Source organism: Melanostigma gelatinosum (genome assembly GCF_949748355.1).
Source record: "Melanostigma gelatinosum genome assembly, chromosome: 2".
In the NCBI taxonomy this organism is placed as follows: Eukaryota; Metazoa; Chordata; class Actinopteri; order Perciformes; family Zoarcidae; genus Melanostigma; species Melanostigma gelatinosum.
In genome coordinates this window covers 15,981,346-15,998,263 of record NC_136635.1, presented here as the reverse complement: position 1 = coordinate 15,998,263, position 16,918 = coordinate 15,981,346, and the positions used below count along the sequence as shown (strand labels likewise).

General features: G+C 40.5%; 2 protein-coding genes across 3 annotated transcripts; one reads left to right on the top strand and one right to left on the bottom strand.

Annotated features, from left to right (window-relative positions):
- Positions 1 to 1,233: 1,233 nt before the first annotated feature.
- Positions 1,234 to 9,619, top strand: caprin1a (cell cycle associated protein 1a). Of its 2 annotated transcripts, XM_079286937.1 has the most exons (17): positions 1,234 to 1,356; positions 2,638 to 2,772; positions 3,428 to 3,490; positions 4,267 to 4,353; positions 4,761 to 5,002; positions 5,188 to 5,270; positions 5,434 to 5,589; positions 5,668 to 5,720; positions 6,038 to 6,121; positions 6,215 to 6,376; positions 6,916 to 7,024; positions 7,195 to 7,256; positions 7,566 to 7,697; positions 7,982 to 8,114; positions 8,495 to 8,680; positions 8,791 to 8,897; positions 9,022 to 9,619. In XM_079286937.1, the coding sequence occupies exons 2-17, from the start codon at positions 2,638 to 2,640 to the stop codon at positions 9,106 to 9,108; spliced, it is 1,881 nt and encodes a 626-aa protein (XP_079143063.1). In that variant the 5' UTR covers positions 1,234 to 1,356; the 3' UTR covers positions 9,109 to 9,619. The 2 variants fall into 2 exon arrangements, with proteins under 2 accessions (XP_079143063.1, XP_079143064.1); XM_079286938.1 differs by lacking the exon at positions 7,566 to 7,697.
- Positions 9,620 to 10,065: 446 nt separating this feature from the next.
- nucb2a (nucleobindin 2a) lies at positions 10,066 to 16,608 on the bottom strand. The gene is made up of 13 exons (XM_079281720.1): positions 16,477 to 16,608; positions 15,937 to 16,077; positions 15,109 to 15,216; positions 14,713 to 14,845; positions 14,454 to 14,557; positions 13,681 to 13,866; positions 13,335 to 13,425; positions 13,178 to 13,236; positions 13,006 to 13,098; positions 12,766 to 12,855; positions 12,491 to 12,661; positions 12,216 to 12,276; positions 10,066 to 12,129 (listed from the first exon to the last, which is right to left on the bottom strand). The coding sequence occupies exons 1-13, from the start codon at positions 16,537 to 16,539 to the stop codon at positions 11,903 to 11,905; spliced, it is 1,527 nt and encodes a 508-aa protein (XP_079137846.1). The 5' UTR covers positions 16,540 to 16,608; the 3' UTR covers positions 10,066 to 11,902.
- Positions 16,609 to 16,918: the final 310 nt, after the last annotated feature.

Genomic DNA, 16,918 nt, shown 5'->3' with positions numbered 1-16,918 from the left:
TCAACACAAAGATTATTTTCTTACTTTGTATCATAACCAGTGTAGACTAAGTCTAGAAAGTAAGTACAGTAAGTAATTGTTCTTTGTATACAAGAAACATTTCACCAACAAAGACCACGCCTGATTGCAAATTAGTTTGAAATAACATAACATACATGACAAAAAACGTATCCCCTCTCCCCCGCCACCCAGTCCCACCCTTTCAAAATAAAAGCCCCATGGATTAACTGTATTTAAACAAGCTCACAATTTGGCTTTTTTGTTAAAAAAAGTAATGCTCTTACTAATACTGCGACAACTACTGCTACTGCTGCTAATATAGTATTACTACTACTGCTACTACTACTATAACTTTTGCTGTTGCTGCTATTACTATTACTGCTACGACTATTACTGCTACCATCAATATTGTTACTACCACTACTGCTATTACTACCACTACTACTATTACTTATATGACAACTGCTACTACTACTACTGCTATTCATGCTACTAAAAGTAATACTACTACTACAGCTATTATTACGACTGCTACTAGTACTACTACTGCTACTTCTTGCTACTGCCATTACTATTACTTCTACTGTTATATTGAATACTACGACCAATACTACAGCTATTACTATGACTGCTGATACTACGTCTTCTACTACTTCTTCTAATTACTAATACTTCTATTACTAATAATACTTCTACTACAACTACAAATATCACTACTGCTACTACTAGTACTTATTCTAATGCTACTAATACTTCTACAAATAATACTTCGACTACAACTTCTACTACTACAAATATCACCACTGATGAAAAGTTTTAAGCCACAGAAACATATCGAATATCAAAATGTTCAGCTCTTTCAGGAGAGGGGTGATATGACTTTTCATAGTTGGAATCTTTAAATTCTTTGAAATATTAAGCTATTTGCAATTTTCTTTTGAATGGGATCTCTATGCAGCTTTCAGCATTCCAACGCATTTTCAGCAGGAAATGCATTTTCTAGTTCAACATGCTATGCTGTGATTTATTTAAGACTTTTTTCAACATGCTATACCCATATGTAATGGACGCGCTTTGACATTCATCTGTTTAAATCGTTTCTGATAGAGGAAGACAAAGTAACAGTATAATGATGACTCCTATCCAATTCGTATACATATGTTTACTGTCAGGCAATCGTGAGGTCAGCGGAGGGGTCCTTGTAGGTGCTATCGTTAGCCTGCCGTTAGCTCAGCAGCAGTGAGCGTGAGCATCCTTCGAGAAAAATACCACTGGAAGTTAAAGGATCGAACTGCTCTTATACAGCTAACGTTAAATCCGACAAAGAAAATCTCTTTGAAGACAAAGAGTATAAAGGTATGGGATTCACGGCACCACCAACAAATAGCGTTTTAACCTATAACGTTATTTGTTAAATAAATCGTCTTTTGTCATCTTTAGTCGAGACGAGACGACTGCACAAAACGAGTTGTCATAGCGTCCCAAGGTGGTCTTTGTTCTTTGCAGTTATAAACATTATTTCGACGACATGTGTTTCCTATGAACCCAGAATAACATTTTTTTAAATTGATTTAGTTTTAACTGAAATCTGGTTATTAGCTAGCGGCCCGTTAACGGGCACGCTAGCTTTTCAGCTAACAATGGGGAGATTAGGACCAGTGTTTGCTCATCAAATGTATTTGATATAACGTTAGCTAGCTATCGTTAATCTTGCAGTGAAAGGCTAACTTGCTAACCAGGCCAAAAATAGACATTTTCAACGTTAACTGACATTGCGTGACTTTGCGTTAGTTGCGTATGACTAGCGTCTGGTCCGGTTTCTTCAAGATAGCAAAGGTTTTTAACTTTGAATAGAAGGCCGACATTTTAACTTGTGCTAACTTCCTCTGTCAAATTTTCAAATGTATTACAGCTTCTTTACAATTAATCAACCCCAGCTGACCAAGTAACTACTTTGCGATGAACATTGTATGTCATAGTAGGTTTTATTCGTATCTTTTGCCCAAATCAAAGACTGGTTGATCTGCTCGATCCCGTCGGTATCACTTCCTCTGGCCCAGTGCTCTGTGTTTGAGTCTGGCTTCAGTATCTCGAGGTTAACTCTAGACGAAATTAAACTCGTAACAGACAAGCAATGACAGCACTGGTTTAATGACAATGTTTACAAACACTAAAAAGCAAAAATGTTTCTGTAGTAAAGAAGGCGTTATTACTAGAGCTTTCTTTAGCTTCTCCCTCACAGATAAACACACAGACATGCATAGCTCCAATGGAAATGTGTTCATCTCAAGATCTTATTGATATCCTGTAATTGTGTAACAAAGAGCTCATAAAGTAATGATGCTGTTATCGTTCTAATGTTAATAACATGTCGTATGTATACATATCCAAATGTTACAAACAAACCTTAAATAATTGCAGGATTAATTATTCTGTACAACAGTGAAAATATCAGCTGTCCGTTCATAACAGGCCATAGCTCTATAGTCTTCCCTGTCATCTGTGATTTAACACAGAGCAGTTCATGCCATGTGCTTTTTATTTTTTTACTAAAGATGGACTTCTTACTTGTTTAAGTCCCTGCTTATGCTCAGAACTGAAAAGTCGTTTAATGCCTAAAATACATTTTCCCTCTAGATGCCTTCAATGACGGTTGGCAACAATGCTGTCCAGGCTGCCATTCCAGACCTGGGAGGTGGAAGTAATTCTGAGGCCATGAAACAGGTTCTTGCTGTGATTGACAAGAAGGTTCGCAACATGGAAAAGAAAAAGGTATTGCTTGTTCCTTAGAAATCCGTTGAAAATGTGTTGTCATTTGCTCTTGTTTAATTGAAAGTACTATGTGAGATTTGTTTTGTTTTTGTGAATGTGTTTTTGATGTTGTCATCAGGCTTTTTTCCAGAGTATGTAGGATATGACATAAAAATCTCTATTTCAAATTTGGGAGGACACAGATTAAGACGTCTCCTGTAGATTAACAAAGTTCAGAGTAGGTACTGAATGTAAGTGGTCTTACTAAATGGACTCTTCTGTTATATTTTAAATGCTAACCAGTGGTAACTGCCCATCAGGGCACAGCAACTGAGTTGACTTGAATAAAGCTTTGTGTTTCGTGATGTCTCCAGGGTGAATGGAGAATCTAAAACCGTAGCAATCCTTGAGGAATAGAAGTAGGCCAGGTTTAACGAATCAAAAATCAGTTTATAAACTCTCAAAACTTGAACAGTTTAATTCAAGTCTGCTTTACATGGTCGTATGTTCAGCACTTACCAACCAGTGGCGTCTAAGAAGTTTTATTCAAGAATTCAAGGTAACATGAGTAATTGATATGCAAATGGTCATTTTGGGGGTGAGAGATCAATTTCTGATATGCAAGGATGTGATTTTTTTTCTCTTTCCCATTTTGTGTTTCTCAATATTCTTACAGTCCAAACTCGATGACTGTCAGACAAGGAAGACTAATGGAGAACAACTGAATCAGGATCAGCTGGTAAGACAAGATAATGGCAGTTTGTGTACAACTTGTTTTTTTAGTGTTGTCCTGATACCAAAATGATGACTCTTAATTAAGATCGGCTCTTTACACTTCACATCTGTCCAACTTTACATGTAACACTGCTGCTTATATCAGGTTAAATCATCGCAGAGATAGATGCTGGCAGTACTGTAAGCTATCTTACTGTAAGCGGTCTTGTTGAGTTGCATCGTACGAAATACTCGAGTGAATTTTGCAGTGTAAATGTCTGTGGCTTTTATTGTAAAAGGTAAGCACGGAAAAAGTGAAGCTTTAATGCGATGCCGTTTTCTGTCTTGGTTAAGAATGATGGAGCCTCCGTGTTATAGTGTGCATTACCTATTAAGTGTATTGCAAGTCATAACCCTCGGCTACATTACCGTAGTTCCATATTTTGCTCTGCGAGTCTGTTTAGTCGACAAGCTGTGGACTGTCGGCAAGAGCACTTGTATTTGCAGATTTGAGAGAAAAATATGGCAACTATGTCTGCTGTGAGTGGAAGCAGAGGGCAGCCACACACACACACACACACACTGCCCCGCTGTCGCACACCAACACAACTCAAAAATACAGCTCTCATTAAAACACTGTCATTTCTAAAGGTTCGGTACTCATAACTTATTATAGTGTACCCTTTTTTTTTTTTTATCGGCCGGGTATTGTGATACTTTTTTTGCAACACTATTGTTTATTATTGTAAATATTTTTACATGATTCACAAATCTCTATTTTTTTCTCTTATGTACCTGAAGGATGCCTTGACGAAGTACCAAGAGATCACCAACAACCTTGACTTTGCTCGAGAATTGCAGAAGAACTTCCTGGCACTGGGTCAAGAGGTGTTTTCCTAAGTCAAGCTTCTTCTCATAACATGCTGCTGCTGCTGTTATTGACACGGTTTTATCAGTGCGATATTCCTCTGGAGTAACATTTAGTGCTTACTAAACAGGAAACCCCGTATTCCCTCTCAGGCCCCAGTCTTTTGAAAAGTAAATTCTAAATTGAGATCTTGCTTACAAATATAACGGCTACAATCACCGATAGTAACTGATACTGTACTCCAGGGATAAGACTTGAGGCAGCATATCATAACAAACCAACATGGTAAGAATCCCCTGAATACAGACTCGGGTCATTGAGCGACCAGGAGAGTGATGGCCATTGATCAGCAACACTTGTTAGACCCTGTAAATGTACAGAGTGAAACTTAACCAGGTTCTTAACATGTTTTTGTCTAACTGTTCAGATTCAAAAGGCAGTGAAGAAGACCGCTAGACGGGAGCAGCTGCAGCGGGATGAGACGGATCAACAGCGGCTGAAGACAGTTTTGGAGCTCCAGTTTTTACTGGACCAGTTGGGAGACGAGAATGTCAGGCAGGACCTTAAACGACCCGACGCCTCTGGTTCCCCTTTGCTCACTGACGCCGACCTCACATCCCTCGATGAGTTGTACAAACTAGTGGGACCTGATAGGAACTACGACGTCAGGTATGAGCCGCTGCTAATATTTAAGTGTGCATAAGTTATGTGCGGTGGTTACAGTGGAATTATCACTGCTTGAATATGTTTTCTAAATGATGGTTATAATGTGTGAATAACTGCTCAGCGAGTAAGAATGTTGGTCTAATAGCATACTACCAGATTGTATATTTACTCTGTTGTGTAACCTGCAGGTTGACTGGCCAATATGAAGAGGCCTCAGTACACTTGTTGGAACTAGTTGAGGGCCGAGACAAAGCTGTGGCAGGGACCACATGTAAGTATTCATGGCTCTTGGTCTTTCTCGTGATTCTCGACCCGTCTAGCAGTCTTCTTAACTGCCTTTTGAATCTTAACACAGTCCTCAAATTCATTAGGTAATTCACGTATATGTATCGTGTTATGTTTTGTTTTAACTTGTCTCGCTGTCTTTGTTCCAGACAAGTCACTGAAGGACACTCTGGACAAAGTGCTGCTGAGTGGTTACTTTAACAGAGCACAGACTCATCAGAATGGGACGTGCGTGGAGGAAGAGGAGCAAGACGAGCAGACTGTGGTGGCTGAGTCTATGGCTGGGAAGCAGCCATCAGAACCTGGTAGCTAACAACACATTTACATATTTTTGTTTTACCGATTTAAAGAAAACCGTCTTCACACTTGCTTTTTCTCTCCAGAAGGAACAGTTACAGAAAAATACACAGAGCCAATTCCAGTAGAAACCACAGAGGTGAGATTTCTGAGTATTGCATAGATAATTCCACAAATCACAATTTTGCAGTTGATGTTAAGGACTTACCGCCTATTATTGGACGTTTTGGTCTCTGTCAACTAAGAATTCTCTAGTCGATTAGTTGCTATTTTATACTTTTAGCTCAGTGATGCATTTGTAGGATTCTCAATCCGTTTATTAAATCAAGTAATCAATTTGTGTGTTAATCTACTAACCATTTTATTGTTTGAAGACAGTCAAACACGTTTCTTTTCTTCGTTGTATTACACTGTCTTACTTATTTTCTCTTTCTTTTACATTTTCTTATGTTCTAGTTCGTAAACAGACAGTTCATTCCAGATACTTTGTACAGTAGTACAGACAAAGACCAAGTGGAGGAGTGGGCAGTGGAGGCTCAGGTAATACTGCACTACGGCATCCGACTTCTTAATGCCACGATGCATATTTGTCAACACTTCAATGTGCGTGTCGCGTGTCTGTGTGTTGAATAGATGGTGAATTCCCTCCAACACCAGCCCCTTGCCCCGCTGGCTACAGAGCCAACCGTTACTGTGAACCATGGCACCCCCCCACCTGACGCCGACCCCGTGGTCAGGAAGCAGGTTGTGCAAGACCTCATGGCCCAAATGCAAGGGACGTACAACTTCATGCAGGTAAAAAGATCCAGCATGTGCTGTGGTGTCCAGATAACCTGCTGTTACTCCTCAGAGATGGACACTCAATGCGTTGCTCATACATTGAGATATCTCATTGATTCATGCAGTGAAATCTTTGTCTCCTTTCACATAGAGGTCCCTCTCAAGCAGTCAGTTACAGAAAGTGCGGACCCAGTGTCATGTTGTAAGAGACTTATTTTGTGGGGCGCCTTTCAGAAACGCAAATTAAACTGTCACGCACCAAACTGAAAAACCGACAACAATAATAAAAGGAAAAAAGAAGGTAACAGATCATGTTAAAAATATAATAAGGTAAAACAAATTCCAATAACTTCAAAGCATATTGCAGGAAAATATTAAGAAGATGATACTGACTCAACCAGCCTTATGTTCTCAGCTGCTCAAAGCCTTCAGTGGGGCAAATGCTTGCTGACACAGGAGATTGACCCCAGCTCTTTGAGTTACTCCATTACTGCACTGCCCCTACATCTGATCCATGACCCGGCAATGTGTTTACTCTCGTTTGGTTTCCCTAGGACTCCATGTTGGAGTTTGACGGCCAGGCTCTGGACCCAGCCATCGTGTCCGCCCAGCCCATGAAGCCTGTGCAAACCCTTGACCTGCAGCAGATGGGCTGCCCCTCAAGTGAGTGCCGGTTAATTTGCCATAACTCTGAACATATACTCTCACATATTCTATTGATTAGGGACTTATGACTGTTTAGTGATTTGTATATATTATCCTAGAAGCGTTATACACCTGTTGGCAACTTTTATTTTATTCTAATGAGCCTTTTTTCATTTTCTCCCAAACAGCCCACTCAGAGTCCAGACTTCCTCAAACCGGTGCAGTGTCTGGATCACAGGACTCCTCACAAGTAAGTAGAGTGGAGGCACAACAGGAAGTGGTTGCTTTGTTTTGCTTGAGAGGTAGTACAGGTTATTTCTTGTATTATGTGGGCCGTATTTTTAAAAGTGCTGCTACGTGGATTAAATGTGATGCTCTCTGACATGTCATGATTTTAGTTGCTGTGTATTACGGGGATATATTGGATGTATCATCTAAATGTGATAATAATATAGAAAGGAGCTTTCAGGGGAAAAATCAGATATCCCGTCTCTCCCACTGACCTCTCCTCAAGCCTTGTTTCCTTGCCTTCTGAATTTCCTCCTTCCTCCCTCCCCAGGTATCAATGTCTCTCTCGTCTGAGCAGTCCCCCGCCCCTTGTTCCCTGTCCTCTGCTTTCCCACCTGTCTCCAAATCCACTCACACTGGAGGCATCAATGTCAACGCCGCACCCTTCCAGTCAGTGCAAGCGGTACGCTTTTTATCTGGGACGTAGTATCAATATAACAGTGAACATGTTTGGACTTAATACATTATGTTGGCGAATGTCCCGTTTTGGACTTGTTTGTACAAGCTAAGGATTAGCAAAGTAAATCAAATATTTAAGGACGGCTTATTAGCAGCAGCAAAGAAATGGTTTATTATTGGTGCACCATCTAACCAGGTAACAATTTGACATGGCCCCTCATTTCCCAATCCTACCGTTCATCTTGCTCGGAATTACAATTGTTAAAGAACATTTATTTTCCTCTTCAGGTATTTAATCTGAATGCACCCGTACCTCCAGCCACCGATGGGCAAGCAGACCCTCTGAATGGACAGGGCTTCAGCAGCCAGTCAGAGAGTGCTGCAGACCAGCCTGACATCCCACAGGAGACACTACAGTCAGGTGAGGGTATAGCTCTGGCTGGTTGCATATCGTAAGACCAAGCAGTTGACATGCACTGAAAAAGCTGTTGACATTGTTTGGCATAACTTTTGCATTCACCCGACAGGATAAGGAGAAAGGAAATATTCACACAAAGGTTTTTGTATAGAGCCCCTGACATATTATAAAGACATATTTTATTCTGTAGGAACAAGATGTAATGTTTATAGATAAATTAATTAAATATGTGTCAGGATTTCAGGGGCCTCTGTGCTGCAGGACAAGACAGCCCTTTGATGACAATGCTGAAGTTGAAATAAGTGTCGGTCAGCATGCCATAAGGCAAAAAAACACTCCATAATAGACTTGTGAAATCTCTTGTTTCGTCTGTCTCTGTCCAGTTGTTGGTGGGTTCCAGCCCCAAGAGCACGTCCTGCCGTCAGCAGGAGGCCATGAAGAGTCCTCTCCGGGCGCAGGGTTTGGACAGCCGGGTCAGTCCTTCTACAACAGCAGGGCTGTGACCAGGGGTGGACCCAGGAACAGCCGTGGCATGATGAACGGATATCGGGGCTCCAATGGATTTAGAGGTACAAGCATCAAACTATGTTTTACATGTGGCCTCACGATTCACTGTAATGGCACAATGCATGTTGAATTGACACAAATCTGTGTTAATTCCAATGTATTTTGTTGTCAGGGGGTTATGAAGGCTATCGCCCTCCTTTCTCAAATGCTCCCAGCAGTGGTTATGGTCAAACCCAATTCAACACCTCTCGAGACTATTCCAATAACACCTACCAACGGGTATGGGGTCTTTTCATTATTAACTTTCATACATTTAATGTACCAACAAAGGCTCATATAGTATCTTTTATTCGGTGCATTTTCAAATTGGCCAGTTATTGTAAATCCCTGTTGTTTCTTCAAGGAGGGATATCAGCAGAACTACAAGCGGGGCCCGGCCCAAGGACCTCGAAGTTTGTCAAGAGGAAATGCTCAAGCAATGAGATCCTAAAGGATCCGAAGGACCGTCAAGTTGCGCCGTGTTTAACATTCAGGATTTTTGAATGTGTTCGCCCCAGCTCACTTTTATAACAATGTTTTGTTTCTCATTGGTAAACTTATTTTTTTTAAACTGTTGGCCTACTTATCAGAGTCAGCCTGCATTGGTCTGTCTAGATCCTCTTAACGTTCTAACACAGAAGGCTGAACTTCTCCACATGTAGGATTATCAGCAAGTCTGTGATATAAAACAACATAGATATTCCTGTAAACTTGAAAGATTTCATTAATTTATTTTTTGTACAAAATAAATGCAAAAAATACCCTGCCACTGTCGATCTGATTCCATGAGAATGATTTCCTTCTGCCCTGTGCTGTCAGACACTTTTTCCTTTTGATCTTATAATTTTCATAAAGGCATTTGTGTTCTTTCTTTCTTTTTTTCACCCCTCTGTCACCTCTTGCGCCATCACCTCTTTGTACGCTGATGTTATTGGTTGAGACTGTTTCAATAAAGTTGTGTTCTATTACCTTCTGTTTAATGACACTACTTTGCTGCTTTGGTTTGCATTTGAGGTTACACATTTTAATTCTATATGCTTCTACGTTTCAGTAAATCAGGTAACTGAAGTCACTAAGTGTAGATTTATAGCATCTTTGCATTCTTGTTTGTAGGAAAACCAGACGATCCCAGTGGAAGTTGAAGACTGTGTTGTGTTCACTCAAAGGCTTGTACTGCAACAGGCAAATGAAGCCTGCACATAGAAGATGATACACTGGGAATACACTTTGTAAGAACACCACTTGGAATTAAATCATACTACGGTAAGCATTTCTACTTCAACAGCTAAGGTGCTGTTGCTTTATATTTTAATATATTGTATGTATGGATTATTCATACTTAACTGTTGTACATTGTTCTGTAAGACAGCGATAGGTCATTCCTTAAGTGATAAAATGTTACACAAACTGACCGGCCATACGCGTTTTATTATCGTGAACTGAGGTGTACAGTATTGCCAAAATTACTATTTTATCCAGCAGCAAGCAATCAGAAAACACAATCTGTATTTGGTGCAAATTATGAAGAAGTATCATCTCTAAGGAACACTTGGGACACAGAAAACACACAACACAGCAAAATAGAAAACATTTTGTAGAAAGTAAAACCACAATATGGCATATCGCTGGATGCAAATGAAGCCTTGTTCAGTAAACAGTGGCCAATAGGTAAACACCGGTTTTCTATGGCCACAGTCTGCCAGCTAGAAGAAACTACATTACATGAAAAAAGCCACCTGGATAGCACAGCAATTACACCAAACTGCTCATTTGTGGGGGAATATGCCAATGCTGCAATATTTCTTCAAATTAGGACCAATAATGCACATATGGTGCCAAATACAATGGGAACTGAATGTAAATTCAATAGGGTTTTCATATCACCTTTTGACTAACAGTCGGACAAATAAAAATCTTAAAATGAACTTAATTTATTTACCAAATCCAGCACTTGCTCCAAAAAATACTTTGAAAATTGAGACGAAAGAGACAGCAATAAAAGCCTGCAATCAGCAAGTGTTTAAAAATCAGTCAACTCATGTATGAACGTGCACATTTTGTGTATGAACAATAGACCCGATTTGAAATGCCAAAAATACTATTAAACGTAGCAAAGCGAATGTATTATTTCAGATGTCCAACATACTGTACGTAACCTGAAACTCCTGTGTGAGCATCTGCAGGAGTTTGGGCTGTAATGAAGAAACGTGTTGAATGGAGAGATGTTTCACACCTATCTTTATTTAAAGAACCGAGCACCTTTATATATGTTTGACATCAAAGTCAGCGTAGAGCAGCTGCAGTGTGGGCAAACCTTGTACCAGATGTCTTTTTAGGCAGAGGACGCATTTTCTACGGTTGAGAAAACTCTAAAGTTCTGAAAGCAACCAGAATCAACATGAAGAGAGAAGCAGTGTGGCTCCATGAGGGGGTTTCTGATTGAAAGCGGCAGGTTGAGATAATGGAAATAAAATACATTTCTACAAAGAGCTGACCTGACCCTTGTAGATTATGTTTACATAATCAAAAGGTCTTGAATTGAATGGTTCTGGTTAAGACATGAAGATGCTGCATACTGGTTAAAACTGCTATAGTGCCTCTTTTGCTCTTTTAAGCTCTTAAATGCTATCATAGAAAATCTTTCAAATGTCTCTTGCACTCATGTTCTAAAATCTCTGATACAGCCCAGTGACACACACCATAAGTCACACATGTAAACTGTAAAAGATGTTTGGCGGTTTCTTGATAGTCAAGTCAGTGTATCAAACTCAAAATGATCAAATTTGAATGACTTTTTTTTACACCGTACCCCGTTCAGCAGCTGCACTGTACACATCTAACTTGTAGAGCCAGTAGCATTGTTATCCTTGTTAGACCTTCTGTACTTTGAACAGCAAGTGAAGAAAAACTCACCAAAATAATATTTTTGCATAATGGTATTAGCAATTGATCATTTCTAATGTAATCAAACACTCCTTGAAAGTGTAACTGCACATTTTAAGATGCACGTCCGTGGTGGGTCATTTAACTATTGTAATTCCGTTATGTAATCCAAAGGATTACAGCTATTATCAAACACTGGGATCATTCAGCAGGGATTCCTTTTGTGCTGCTCTTATTCCTCCTAATCCCTAAAGTCATGCTGGTTTACGAGGCCTAATACTCAGGAGGAACTGCTCCTCTGCACGCTGGAGTGGAGGTGCTGCCAAAGTCTGGTTGTGGAGGTTCAAGTTCTGACAGCACAGTTACGGCACGTTATGCTGGCCGTGTGCAGCTTCTTGGTGGCCCGGTGGCAGATCCTGGTGTGTCTGGGGGAGCCCTTGCTGGGCCAGGTCTTGATGTTGTCCATGGTGTTCCTGAGGTGTATGTTGTTGAACTTGGAGTGCAGGGTCATGCCCCTGCAGTTGGGCCTCTTGTTCAGGATGCAACTGGTTGTCAACTGCGTGCATCTCTGGGATAGCATTTCCTTCAACTGCAACAAAAAAGAAAGAGTTTTACATTTTCACAGGTCAACCAGCCAGATTAAACAAACAAATGAATGGTGTGATCGAAACTCACCGTGAACCTCTGGAGGGGGTTCTACGTTCTGTGTTTTCAGCCTTTCCATATGCTCAACTGCCTGTAACGAGTTTCATATCAGGTTATCTGCACAGTACTATGTGAAATCAGGGTAATCACAGAGTTTTTTTAATAGTTAACATAGCTAAAAGAAAATAAGTCAGTCAATGTTGAATCCACCTAAATATGTTATGTCTTGTTCAGGTGAAACCTCTACAGAACTATATATATATATATATATATATATATTGTTCAATGAGTGTACCACTCCTTACCTGTTGCAGCTCTATTTTCTGTGCATTAAGCTGCTCCTGCTGTCTCTCCAGCTCGTCTCTCTGATTCTGGAGGTCTACAGCTTTCTGGTTGAGGTCCTCTTCCTGCTGCACAAGATGCTCCTCGAACTCTCTCATCTCCTCGTCTGTGTAAGCCTGGTTCTGCTCCAGGGTCTGAGGAGCACACAGTCGACGCAATTTATTCCAGTCCTGCTTCTTTCAACAAAATGGTTTTAAGATTACATTACTGCTGATATGAGGCATGTATTGTGTCTCACCTCCCAGCTGTCTGGTTCCAAGAATTCCTTTTTCTTTGTAGCGACCAGAAACTCCTCTAAAGAGACCAGTCTGTCTTTGTTAGAATCCACCTATGAGGAAGACAGCAGCAAAGAGCTTTATGCAAAGAAATGAATCACATATGCTATCGTTTATAGACAGAGTTAACGCAATAGATAACGGATAAGAGGCTCTATTTAAACACGTATGCAAAAAACTGTTCCATGAAACTGTAACGGTACCTCATTCATAACATGCTCTCGCATACGTAGCCTCTCTTCCTCCATCTCCACCATATCATCCTCTTCATTGGTGGGGTCATAGATTTTTTCAAGCTAAAACCACAGAGACAAACAGTCAGTGCAAAGACCATTCACTGAAACATTTCACATTTCTTTGATGCCGCGGCTTTACCTCTTTGGTGAACAATGCCTCCAGCTCCTGTTCATCAAAAAAGCCATCTCCATTGGTATCTTCATTATTAAGGAGGAACAAATACCATTCAGTACAATACTGGTTTTGTAGCTCTGAATAAATGGAAATCATCCTTCCAGTCCGGTTACGGTCTTACCATGCAGGTTGAAAAAGGTCTTAGGGTCAAAATCTTCAGGGTCCAAGCCATCCGCTTCCTCCCACACCTCCTTCAGTTGATTCTGGCTACCCTGCAACATGGAGGCAAAATCACATTTAAAATACAACTGGATAAATAACAACGCATTTCAACATTCTGGTAGCTGGACATGAACTCCACAGAAATCCCAAACCCACCATGTACAGTTTGCAGAAAGTGAACTCTTGAAATCTGGACTTAAAATTGCAAATACGAAAAGGGACAAAGTCACTCTTCGTTGGCTGAAACCAAACACATCGTGTCTTTGCGTGTCACCTGTTAGCGGGTGCACCTGAATCAGACTTACTGGGTGGTTGACTTTAGGGTGGTCAGCGTGCTTCTTCTTCATCTCCTCATAGTGCTCCTCCTCTTTTTGTCTTTCGTCTTCGTCCAGTGTTTTCAGGTGTTCCCGCCTGTCGTGGTCTTTCGTCATTTCATACTTCTTGAACTCCTCGTGTCTGTCTTTGTCAAAGTTTTCCAGATCTTTAGTGGCCTAAATACGTAGAGGGAAGGTTGGAAATCTGCCTTGATTCAATTGATCAGTTAATACAGTGCAAAGTCCTACTTAATATTTATGTGGCATTTTACATTTGTTTTACGTTGTTAGCCCATCTGGAAACGGAACAGCTGTATTAAACTGCATGTTACAGTATTGTTTACTGAGATTTCTCAGGCTCCAGTAATTGTCTGTTGATTCAATTCGGTATGAAAACCAACGTGTTAAGACTTCAAACGTTAAAAAAAAATGAATTGTACGAATAATGAAGAGCAGTTGCAGAGGGTAGATCAGCTTCCCATCATGACACTGCACACCTGCCGGCCTTTCCTGCATGTTTAGCGGTCTACAATCCACAGGGTCATTCTTTTTGCCGGTACTGGTGGCTTCTAAAGAAAGTCGCTGTTTTAACTTCTCTACTGCAGCACTCTACTGTGCCAAGATACAACCTTTCTTTAAAGTGTGTACTTTCCATCTGCCCAATTACTTCCCCTAAAAAGGTCAGTGGCAGTTAGAATAAGTGAAATTGTGTGAACATGTCCCCAATTAACGTTTTTGTGGCATGGAGTAGTGATGACATTTACCGATTTAATGAGCCGATCCAGGTCATCCACTTCAAATGTGTGCGGGTTCATGTGGTTCAAGTACTCAAACTGTTTCAGCAGAGCCTGGTGGTCAACCGCTATATCTATTCAGGGAGAAATCAATGGCATTAATCAAAACATACACGGATACATACCGTTGGCTTTTCCTTATCATTTATTTACCTCTAATGTACTATTACAAATCGTAGCATCTTACTTTAAATAGAAAACAAAATATGAATTGTGTTGCACAACATACCATTCCCTCCTTCAAGGTCTTGCTTGGCCTTAATCAGAGTTCGGAGTCGGCTTACCTCCTGCCTCTTCAACTCATCCAGTTTGGTTCTGACATGGTGGCTGACAAAGTCCAGCTCTTTGGCCAGCTTACCTTGCTGCATTAAACATGAATGCATTTGTTTTAACTTGTGTTATTTCACACATGGAGTCATAGCAGTACATGTAATAAATAGATAAATCCAACATTTCACTACAATTATTCTCTAAACTTGAAATGAATGGTGCAGTGGACCAAAAATCACATTCCTGGACAAGTAAAAGCCAATCATTTACCAGTCAGAGAAATGACCAGAGGGATGGTGGAAACTTCCTGCCATGCTGATAAAGATCAAAATAAACAAAGAGGAAAGTAGGATACCTTGATGTCTTCCATGTCTGTATTGTGGAGCTTTTCTCTGAAATGCTGATCTTTCTCTAGAAAATCGATGACTTCCCTGAGGTAGCGGTCGTAGTGCAGTCCCGTGTCCTATAAAATGGAACAAATCAAATGTCACTTAAATGTACTGTATTACCAAGCAATCCTATAATGATCATCACTTTTCTTTGTTAATTGTGTTTTATTATTAACACTTCTTTGAGAGTTCTGACGTACTGAAGGATATGCGTCTGCTGACCAACATAACAGATCCTCTGTCTAGATGTTTGATGTAGAGATTAATGTCTATAAACTGTATTACTGCCTTTCTGTAAATTACCATGTGCTGCAGCTATTTTGTGGTTAAAGACCACTTACTTACTTCTCCAATAAAAATAATGCAGTCGTTTGTATTCCCACCCGAAGGCAGAATCTACATGGTATTTGTTTAAGCTCCGTTAAGTCAGAATGTCAATATTTAACATGTACAATCTCTTCCTGAGGCAGAAATGGGAGACTCCAGTCTACAACATCTGGAGCTGTTGTACTGATGAAATGGATTTGTGCAATCAGGCGTTTAGAGTAGAGTGCCCGATTGAGGTAATTTAATTGTAGCACAACGAGACATAAGGCCATCTCTCATTTAAATGAGTCTGGATGCTGTTATCAAGCTCTCTCGTGTTTATTGTCAATGAAGCAGTTGATAACAGCGTCATAACAGCGACATAACAGCATAGCATTACAGCTCATGCTGTAATTACTTAACAGGAATAATGATGACATAATAACAGGAACTATGATGTGTAGCGTGTACATCTTGTGTCTTCTTACCACACTAGCTGGTGGCTCTTCTGCTTTTTTCTCTGGCTCTTGGACTTTTGTCTTATCCATACTGATGGGCACTGCCTCTAAGCAAAGCAGCTGGACCAGCAGCAGGAGCCAGCCGGTGTGAAGGGCCCAGCTCCAACACATCTGGAAATGAGGACAATTATTAGGTTAGAAGCAGATCAGCTATGTATCACACTGGTATACATAGTGTATATACTACTATACTGTATGTGAGGATAAACAGTCAATGTGTCCCTGGGTATACACGGGTCGTTGTGTAGCCAGCGTCCTCATCTACCCTTTAAAAAAAGCTCCTGTAGCCTGCCTATGTTGCACATTTCTGGGTTGCTGCTAATATCCAGCGGAAGCTATTGGTGTTAGCTTTAGCACTGCCACTGACAGATTTGGCTACTGAGATTCAAGCACCGAAACTACTAATGCATGTTTTCAGTCTGAACAGCGCAGCTGCTGTTCAGGTCACTATACGTAATGTTAAAAGCTTTACTAAATAGCGCCATCGATATGCGTCACCTCGATACTCACTTTGTTGTGAATCCTGGACCTCATCTGCGTTGCTTTCCTCTCAGCTGGGAGTTCTGTCGGCATCTAGCTCGCTCGCTAGTCAGCAGGTTAGGTTGTTTGCGTGGTAGCATTAACCGCAGTGGTCAGTTCAAGCTTTCCGTCAAACAGACTAGCAAGTTAGGTTGCATTGAATCGTACGTGGCGAGCGTTGACTATGACGTATGCAATTTGAGAGCATGAAGTCAGGAACGAAACACATGACTCAAGAGAGATAAAGCCGGTGATGCTGAATGATACTTTGTGGCTCTTTTCATGAGCAGTTTAGCCTGAGTACAGTGCAGACTGTTATGTAGTACATCTGTCTTGTTTTTTATTTAATTTGTGAAAAATATAATTCCTATTAAATTTACCAAAGTAGGTAGAGCATACAATACGTCCACTATTATTTTACTGCACAGGTGGT

What these genes read in the sequence shown, in the direction of transcription:
- caprin1a (XM_079286937.1), top strand. Translation starts at nt 2,638, where the DNA reads ATGCCTTCAATGACGGTTGGCAACAATGCTGTCCAGGCTGCCATTCCA. An exon ending in AGTGGGCAGTGGAGGCTCAG is followed by an intron (nt 6,122 to 6,214) that starts GTAATACTGCAC and finishes TGTGTTGAATAG; the next exon opens with ATGGTGAATTCCCTCCAACA. An exon ending in GCAGATGGGCTGCCCCTCAA is followed by an intron (nt 7,025 to 7,194) that starts GTGAGTGCCGGT and finishes TCTCCCAAACAG; the next exon opens with CCCACTCAGAGTCCAGACTT.
- nucb2a (XM_079281720.1), bottom strand. Translation starts at nt 16,539, where the DNA reads ATGCCGACAGAACTCCCAGCTGAGAGGAAAGCAACGCAGATGAGGTCC. An exon ending in TGGATCGGCTCATTAAATCG is followed by an intron (nt 13,867 to 14,453) that starts GTAAATGTCATC and finishes CTACGTATTTAG; the next exon opens with GCCACTAAAGATCTGGAAAA. An exon ending in ACCCTAAAGTCAACCACCCA is followed by an intron (nt 13,426 to 13,680) that starts GTAAGTCTGATT and finishes TCCATGTTGCAG; the next exon opens with GGTAGCCAGAATCAACTGAA.